This window comes from Anguilla anguilla, chromosome 1 (genome assembly GCF_013347855.1).
Source record: "Anguilla anguilla isolate fAngAng1 chromosome 1, fAngAng1.pri, whole genome shotgun sequence".
NCBI classification, from domain to species: Eukaryota; Metazoa; Chordata; class Actinopteri; order Anguilliformes; family Anguillidae; genus Anguilla; species Anguilla anguilla.
Window position 1 is genome coordinate 45,763,229 of NC_049201.1, and position 9,593 is coordinate 45,772,821.

The 9,593-nt window shown below is 39.6% G+C and overlaps 1 protein-coding gene across 1 annotated transcript; it reads right to left on the reverse strand.

The window, feature by feature from the left end:
* Nucleotides 1-438: 438 nt before the first annotated feature.
* sqlea (squalene epoxidase a) lies at nucleotides 439-9,593 on the reverse strand. Its single transcript, XM_035398532.1, has 11 exons — nucleotides 8,909-9,593; nucleotides 8,047-8,296; nucleotides 7,474-7,651; nucleotides 6,441-6,537; nucleotides 5,999-6,112; nucleotides 5,663-5,834; nucleotides 5,098-5,193; nucleotides 3,872-4,014; nucleotides 3,112-3,208; nucleotides 1,773-1,860; nucleotides 439-1,595 (listed from the first exon to the last, which is right to left on the reverse strand). Exons 1-11 carry the CDS (start codon nucleotides 9,182-9,184, stop codon nucleotides 1,403-1,405), a joined length of 1,704 nt encoding a protein of 567 aa, XP_035254423.1. The 5' UTR covers nucleotides 9,185-9,593; the 3' UTR covers nucleotides 439-1,402.

A 9,593-nucleotide genomic window follows, 5' to 3' on the forward strand; every position in this document is an offset into this window, starting at 1 on the left:
TCACAAAATTTCTAAATGAAACTCAAAAAGGCCTCATTCTCATTTCTGAGAGTAAAAAAAAAGGCCACAAACACAGTCTTGCTGATCGGACACTTCGGTTCAGCGTGTTTCTATAAGCATCATGTCCACAGTGTTCCAAGCAGAAAGGAAACTTCCTCCTCTGAGCACCAGGGGATCCAGTTGTGTTACCACAATGGCTCTCCATCCCTGAACAAGGTACTCCAGGCACTTTTTCATGTGTTCATGTTCCACTGGTATATTTCGAGATGCTGCAATCCGCTGTTCCGCATCCTCATTTCAGCAAGATCCTCCAAGTTCCACTGCTAACTGCTACCAGCATTGTGGACTTGGACGACTCTATGCCATCAAACCAATCAAAATCAAATGTACCAAGAAAATATTCCTCAAGTTGTACAGACTGAAGCCACAGTAGCTGGGCACTAGTTAAAGAAGCCCTAGTCTATGAATTCCACCTTAATCAGATTCCTGTTTTTTTTTTCTACAGTCGGTGTTTTTATATGACTTTATTTGATTGCATTATGTTTTTTGTCCCCAAAGGCCTGGCTTTCACTACCCAAACTAATGTGACAATGGAATATCCATTTTCACTTTACACTGAAATTCTGATCATTGTAAAGAATCATTTTGGTTTTGCATGCCAGCCAATGTACTTGCCAGTTGAGGCAATATACATGACTGGAACAATGTGTTACAGGTTTGCTGAAATATGGATTCTTTAGATTTAACCAGGATACTGACATACTGTACACTCACTGGACTGTATACAAAATATTTTATTTGTGAGCTCTGTACATGAACACAATTAAGGTACAGCAGTGTGTAATTAAAATGACTATTCATTTACTTATTTTTAACTGGCTACTTTAATCAATAGACAACCTCCAGTTCATGGAGATAATACTAAGGAATTAAGTGCATTAGTTTCAAATAAGACATAAAGGGCCAATATGTAATAACAATATTGGCTAGAAAGCACTTTTCTTGTTTTGTTTTAGTGTAAAACCTGTCTTTGCTTAAAAAAAAACATTTGTACAAGAATTACAAATTTAGCAGCGTAGTGGTTTGTCGAAAAATCTTTTCGTAAGTGAAGTATACTGTGTTAATTCACAACGTCCAGCCAACAAACACACAATATATTAAATAAAAACACCACAAGGTCAATTAATCTTTCAAATTGGAATGGAAAAGGCCAAAAATGAAACTGAAAGGTAAGTTGTCAGTTTTACAAGAAAATGTTTCTGTTCCAGGAAAAGTTTATGATTTGCATTGAGTTCAGTTATGGTCTTGTCACCTTCAAGGCAGCCAATGAAAATTCATGAAACGACTGTACAAGTAAGACACTGTGGACGATTTGTTGTTCCCAGGCATTTCTGAGCACCTGTCAGTACACCAGGTACTTTAACTCAGAGTAGATGAGCGGGAACATAACTGTACAAGCGCGGTAGAGAATCGCCCCGCTTTTAACAAATGCCCGAGGCTTCGTCAGCCAGGACTCTGACTTGAAGCTGAAGTAGATTGCGTACAGTGCCACTGCAAAGAAGTGGCCAATCAGAGTCATCGGTTTTGGTGTTAGCCTGTTGAAAGAAAGAAACAACAGCACTGAAAATAGAGCTAACGATATGTAGCTGTGCCAGTGTGCACTATATCATCTGTCCAGTTTAAACCTGTATTATTGAAAAGTGCTGCAAATGGATAAATTGTGTACTGACTGCTTAACTTCATCAGCTGTACATAAACAGAAATAGACTTACACGGACAGCAGTCCGATCGGGCCGGCAATGCACTCTCCTCCAAGCTTGAAGTAATGGAAGCAGGCCTTTCTGAGCTCATGGAGGGAATCTAGAAGATAAAGGTAGTTCATGCTATTTTAAAATGGCCACTCATAAAATGTGAGGTTGATAGTAAATGATTTTAATAATATATTTGAAGTGATCACATGTAAGTATGTGGGTAAGGATGCATATGCACTGTATGCATTTATGTGCATCCTTGCATGTTTTATGTACTTTTTTGCCCTATTTTTTTACTTTTCTTTCTATGATATTGCCATATAGTAATAATCCAAGTCAACCTGTATAGAGTTTGGGATATTGATATGCTTTGAATGCATGAATACAAAATCTGAAATAATAATAATAAAAAAATTATCTGGATAATAATCAGATGGTACAGGACACTCAAGTATTTAGAGGGCAAACGTAGTCAAAGGAGGGTTGGGAAAGAATCGAGTCGGTTTGGCACAACATGAATGTTTGTACTGAAGTGTGAATAAGCCAAGAGCAGATCATTACACACGCTGATCAGTGGTTTTGATTGGAATGTGCTTTGACACATGGAGTGCAGGTCTGTCTTTTAAAATCTCTGACACGTGCTTGATTCATTGTCCGTAGCTGTGCCGTGCTAGCAAAACACACAGCGTGCCCCTGATATATCTGAAGATACCCTTATGGTGCTCTCTGATGCATTGAGCATAAGTATCACACTAAGCAGAGAGGTACAAACCATCTTCAGCCAACATTTCAGCTGAAGCAACTGACCAAAAGACATGACCAGAAGCTGTTCTTGATGGGTAGGTGGCACCCATCTGTCCACATTTAACAGTAACAGTGTTAAATCAGTTTTGTGTTCTGAGGCTCTCACTGGACAGGCTGAATCATAGTTGCAATCGCATTGTGAGGAGCATCTGTTAAATTCCCTGGCTTGGTGTTAAGAACAGTTGCCACAATGATCCAATAAGCTGGGTCATTCTTCAGTCCCTTACTGTACTTTAGACATGGAAAAATCTATTCAAATATCCTATCTAATTAGAAATGTATTTTTTGTTTGTTTCTTTACAAATCCGTGTAATGGAAAAAAATATATTTGTAGTGGTAGAAAATGCATCTATTTTTACTAGTAAAAAAGGCACAACTGTTTCTATTTGTCAAACCTGAGAAACATCGATTGAATCCTGGGCTAACAGACAAATTGAACAAGGTTGTTGAAGATCTCAAAAAAGGCTAGAGTTGGGATGGTTTTTGCAAGCATATTAATAAAGCGTATCCCAGATGGTATCCCACAATTCTCATCTTCCCAGAAGGTTGCGCTTACCATCAGTTGCAGCAAACAGCTCATACAGGGCCTGTGCCAGCACATTCACCACAAATGAGTGTGATGACTTTCGCTCCCAGTGGAATTTCTTCTTTGCCTTTTGACAGGAAATATGGAGACAAATTGCAGATCATGCATCTCATTTCTTGAATTCACAGTTGGCACTTCAAGCAAGAGACTTGTCATATGGTACATTTTAAAGAAACAGCAGTTGCTGTAATACAGAGAGTGTACTCATATTAAGACACTATAGTAAGTGTATGCACTTGTTCATGCAGTGCTTGTAAAAAATAATGAGGTTTATTGATAATATGTATATCAATGAGAAGTACATATTGTTTTGAACGATGAAAGAGCTTACTGCTAATTAGTGTTTATTGATGGCAAGTGGTACTTCTTGAGAATGAAGCAGTGCTTAATCACGATAAATGAGAGCATTTATGATAAAGCAGCGTTTCCTCATAATCAGTGCTTAGTGATGATAGATAAGTCATTATTGGGGTTAAAGCTGTGCTTGGTATCAATAAATGCAATAAACCTGTGGCTGAGTGTACAGCCTCTCTTTTCTTCCTCTAAAATGTACTGCTGATTTGTATAGTCAGAGCCAAGAGACCCAGATTGACATGCAGTGGTTTGTGGTCATATGTATTGTGCCACCCTGTTTTGGGAGGTGTGCCTATACAAAATGTGATTTTCCAGTATTTTAAGTGTTTTTCCACATTGTAGGAATATGATTATTAAGATTTTGATTTAGATGTACCTGCAGCATGGCCGTGTCATCATAAAGATCTGGAATGTTCTTCAGCAGGCCCCTCCATATCCTGACATCATTGAGCACCACGCTCATCCCTCCCCCTGTCAGAGGGTGCCTCATGTTGTATGCATCTCCCAGTAGTAGGACTCCTGGCCAAGAGAATGCAAATACTTCACTTATCTGCCCTGGCCTTATGGGAAATGTAGTTTATTCTGGGAATCAGCACCCACTGAGACAGTAGCATGCTTTAAGAATGTGTTTATTGCTGAGTGAATTAAATATAAATACTAAAGGGTTTTCGTATTCTTCCCTTTTAAAAAACTGAAATATAATAGTTTGACCACACGTCTGCAAATATTAAAGCCAAAATGAAACAGCCCCAAATAATCAATACATCAGGTTAATCAATTTTAGAGGTCAGTGCTGTTGGGAAACAGACAGTTTTGTGTATTCTGCATTTGGGAAGTTTCCGCTGGGCCCCAGGGGGGAAGGGGACGAGCCCCCCTGTTGTAATTCAATTTCAATGTGAATGGTACCTGTTTGAATAGGTAGGATTGGTTTGAATTTGAATGGTCCGATCAGAAGGAAGCACAGCCTCATCACCAATCAGAGGCAGTGATCCCTTTCAACAATAGAATTCCACTGTATAAATCTAATCACCCAACAATACTATTTTGAACTTCCTTGCTGAGTTGTTCCCTGCTCGCAGCGCCAATTTGTAGGGGAATCAAGATGTTCCCAAAAACAGGTAAAATGACCGTTAGCCCAGGAAGAAGCAGATCAAAAGTTTGTAGTAAAAACAGGAAGATTTATTACGCAGCCGGCTACGGGAACAACTCAGCAAGGAAGTTCAAAATAGTATTGTTGGGTGATTAGATTTATACAGTGGAATTCTATTGTTGAAAGGGATCACTGCCTCTGATTGGTGATGAGGCTGTGCTTCCTTCTGATTGGACCATTCAAATTCAAACCAATCCTACCTATTCAAACAGGTACCATTCACATTGAAATTGAATTACAACAGGGGGGCTCGTCCCCTTCCCCCCTGGGGCCCAGCGGAAACTTCCCAAACGCAGAATACACAAAACTGTCTGTTTCCCAACAGTGCAAATTATTTATAGATTAAAGATTTTAAATATGATCAAATGGGATTTAAATAGGATTTTAAATATGATTACATTTCAGAGGATTGCCATGAACAAGTCTCCTAACAAGTCTCCTCTGCAGCCTACCTGGTTTATTCACAGGCGACGGGGGAAGAAAACTGGCTGGCATGGACCTCAAGCGATCATTTTGCAGAGCCACCATGAAAGGCTCTTGAAGGTGCTCTGAAGAAGCACAAGAGATGGTCAGTTAGACAAACACAAAAGCAGACTCTAACACACTAGGGGAATAACATAAAGTGCCGCTACATTTGGATTTGTAGTCCAAATTGGATTGAACTCCGTAGCCCACAAAACTCCAAAGCACAGCTTCCTGAAGTGTAGCACCATGATCTCGACAAAGACGAGTCCAATCTCATTTCACACGGAACACATACATGTCTGTTTCTATCTCAGGAAGTAGTCCTCACACAGATATACACCAGGCTCTGATACATATGGAAGTACAAGAGAAATGGTAATATATATATTCAGTAATTCACTCATTGGACTTCTACATATTATGGGCAATTGCGCAATGTAAAGATCAGCAAGTGGGCTACCAGAAAATGATCTATAACTGGAGATCCTTACATTTTCCAGTTGAGAAAGCCAGAAGTCTTGAGTCTCTAGAGTTTCCTCTTTGTTGTCTTACCTGGAAGCTGAGGGTGAATTTTTTCCACCATGTATTCTGTTAGGTTTCTGGGCATCTCCCCTCGGATGTCAACCAGGACTCTGGTGTCAGTGGAGGAGATTTGGTAGATGAGGACTGGGCTTGGGTTGGCTAGCACCAGTTCAGCATGATTTGGCTTAAACTGAGGAGAATCCTGGAAAAAACATTTTTGAATTTCCCAATCACCCATTGTTCAGATGCAAAGACAGATACATCTCACCCGAAAAATGGCCAGTATCATTTATTTGAATACATATTTAAGACCGTAGTCCTTGTAAAAAACAATCGGCTTTTATGTGAAAACTTAAAACTATTTACCCTCATTATGCACCCAACAAAGTGAGAGGATGTTTTCACTTTTCCAGACACCAAAGTCTTCCGAAACTTCGAAAAGCAGCCATCTGCGACAATGGTCAGAGGAGCCCAAATTTCCTGTGAGAGATCAATCAGAATATTGGCGCAAAAGGAGGACAGAGCACGGTGAGATTCCTACTTCGGTAGGAACTTATAAGGAAGCTCTAAATGAAGTGCACTTCACCAACTCATTAAAATACACATTCACATATGCATCTAATCTATATCAAAAAATTCAACTAGTGCAATGTCACTGTAAGTCCAATATAAAATATACTTTGGCAGTGCAACATAATGGGTCAATCCTATTTTACTTCAACCCTGCTGTTTTATGAATACATTTCACCATACATTATGTCACAGTGAGCAGCACATAAAAATGGTGTACTGAAACACAGGTGCTCACCTTAGTGTCTCCACTTTCCTTGTCCCTGTACTGAATACCAATGACACAGCCATCCTCCTCTTCTAGGCTGGTCACAGTACCTTCAATAAATGTCACACTGCAACAAAAATACATGTTCAGCAAATAACATCATACTGTACCAACTGATCTTAGATTCATAAGATTGAGATGACCCTTCACTAGGGTCTTCAGGATATTCAAATCCTGATAAACTGGGGAATCACTTGTACTACAAAAATGGCACACCAATGGCATTTAGTAGTATTCAACACAGAAAACAGATATCCTTGTAATCTTGATCAATTTTTTAAATCAGAATTGAACAGTCTGATGTTTATTTCTAAAATTCTAAACGAATCCAAGGGAACCTGTTTAATTGAATTGAGATATTGGACAACAAATCACTGGCCCTGTGCTGATTCCAATGTGTACTCTTACATACTAGTACGCACAAACTAACAGAAGTTAGCTCCTGCTATACCATGCATAGTGCCAGAACTCAAGGACACAAAAGCGAGTATGCATCAAAAGATGGAAATTGACCCCCCATGGAGGGATACATTATCCATACTTGCCATTTGAGGCTATTTATTCAAATTTAAACAAAGAAGTGGCAAGTGATGAAGAATTGTTTTGGGGTCAGAGGTCAAGATATTTTTCTCTGGGTTTTCAAAAAAAATTGACAAGAATCATTTAGAATTTATTTTGAAATTGATCAGGTGTGATCAATATACATCCAAGGTCAAAGTTCCTGCAATGTTGCTGATGTGGAAGTGGATTCCAGAGCTGACCACTCTTTTCCCTTCTGCATATTCGCACAATACCCAGCATTCTGCGCAGTACATAACACACGGTGCACTACAGCATATGGCCTGTAGCCGTACCTAAAATATGATGCTTCATGTAAACGGTTTTTATGTTAAATGCATTCCTGAAAACGCAATATAGATGTCCAACCAAACATTTCCCTTGGTTTTAGATCTCCGTCCTTTAGTCTGCACTCCCATGAGCCTCGGCAGCCCGCGAGTCTTACTTGGGCTCTGCGAGGGCGGCCCGGCGCAGCCCCATGATGAAACGTCCATGGTGGAAAGCACGCCCGCATTGGATGGTATCCTCCTCACACGGGTAGGGGATCTCCACCTCCGCGCAGCTCTCCAGGTCGTGGATTACGTAGCCTTTTACGATGTGAGCATCCAAACCCTCCACAGAATCTGTGGGAAGGCAATTCAGACACAGCTCACTTGAGGGGTCGTCGTCTTTGTTTTCATTTGCATTCATAAGACATTTGCTAATGACGTCTTCCCCTAATGAGGGCTATATGTTGAAATGTGTTGTTTTTTGTTTATGTTTTTACATCGTAAAAGCAAAAAACCTGTTGTAATATGAGGCAAAAGTTTATTTATCGTTTGCCACAAAGATGAGATGAGATGGTGAGCATTTATGGATGCTTTTCTCACTGCCACAGCACTGCACCCTTGAACTGGCCCGGTTTAAAAGGATGTTGTGGCAGCATCTTCCTCCAGTTCTTAACTACTCTGAAGTCTGAATCTACTTGGTAATTGTCAAATCTTTGCAGAAATAGCGTACACTGTGCTGGGAAACTCACTTGCAAGGCCAAGCTCCTTGAGTGCACGGTATCCCCCAGGCTGCAGCAACTCCCCAACGATCCTGTCGGGCTCCCGTAGGTCCCTTTCGATCACAGTGACTCTCCGACCGTCACGTGCCAGCACCGCGGCAATAGCAGAGCCCAGTACGCCGGCTCCTACAATGATGACGTCAGGTTCTGACGCAACAACGGTGGCCTGGCCCGTACATGATGAATTCTTCAGGTCCACCCTTTTCCTCCGACTAGATTCCTTAAATCGGAGGAAAAAAACTTGTGTGACGAAAGCATTCAGAAAATATCTGTGCCTGGTGTTGTAGGCTAGTTTTGTAGGCTGTATACATAATTATAAATGGAAATGTTATCTGTCTGCATCTAAGTAAAGTACATTGTGCTTTATATTTAAATATCTGCTGCATTTTTCAGTATAAAATGTTTTGTTGTTTTTTTTTTCCTGAAATTGAAAGTGTAATTATTCTGAAATGTTCCAGTATTGTGAATCAAGCTCTAGCGTATGCTACCAATCAACATAATAAATAGCCTAAATAAATGAATAAATATACAGGAGACAGTACGTTTTGTCGTGTAGCCATTTTGTACAAGTGGCATTATTATTTAGAATTACTATATTCGCCATAGATATCAATTGTATAGAAGACTATGGACGTCAGCATACGGGTCAATATTTCATATTCAGTTTTGTATTCCAATTCCGCCTTTTCCATTGTGGATATACTATACGCCAAAATACATAATACATTTGTTTCTGAATAAGTTTTAAGACTGAATGAACATCTGAAGTAAGACAAAATAATTATATACAAATTCACTTAATTTTCTGACAAAAAAACAAAAGAGTAGATACCTTTTTTGGTGAGCCGTTTCTAATGCTGGTACAGTCTGTTGGTGAGTTGAAGAACCGCTTTGCCAGCGGCAGAGAGGCCAACAGTTCCAGTGGTAAACGCAAAATCTGCGGTACTTTGTGCGTCTGTCCATGGCGATACCTTGCATAAGATAGTAACAAGCCCACGGTGAAGAAAACCAGCGCTACCAGAACAAGCTCTTTGTGGGCATAACTCAAAACGGCATCGCATTTTTTATAAACGTAGGTGAAACTTGCAATTCCCAGAAAGGTCCACATGACTACCAAATTATTACTCCAATGACAGAAAAGAAATAAAAGTAAGCAAAATAAAATTGCATATGTAAACTACCTACAACTGTAAAACAGATCTAAACACAATGCGTTGTAAATTAAAAATCAGATGAAAATTTGAGAAAGTGCAGTAAAAAAAAATTACAAAGGGGAAAAACGATATATAGGCTAGTCGTTAGTTTAGGCAATGTGGCGCTTTGGCACGATATTCTGTAGCTTTACAATGAAACTATCATTTTAAATAAGGCATAATTCTATTTTTGTGAAATAAATGAAAAAAAAGGCAGCTTTAATCCATTTCGTGAACATAATCCAGTTTCAAGACAGTTTCCAATGAGCGGCATGCCTGCCGGTGCGCTAGTTTCAGAGGATGTTGAATATTTTATGATAATGA

What these genes read in the sequence shown, in the direction of transcription:
- sqlea (XM_035398532.1), bottom strand. Translation starts at nt 9,184, where the DNA reads ATGTGGACCTTTCTGGGAATTGCAAGTTTCACCTACGTTTATAAAAAA. An exon ending in GAAACGGCTCACCAAAAAAG is followed by an intron (nt 8,297 to 8,908) that starts GTATCTACTCTT and finishes CTCCGATTTAAG; the next exon opens with GAATCTAGTCGGAGGAAAAG. An exon ending in CCGATCGGACTGCTGTCCGT is followed by an intron (nt 1,596 to 1,772) that starts GTAAGTCTATTT and finishes TTCTTTCAACAG; the next exon opens with GCTAACACCAAAACCGATGA.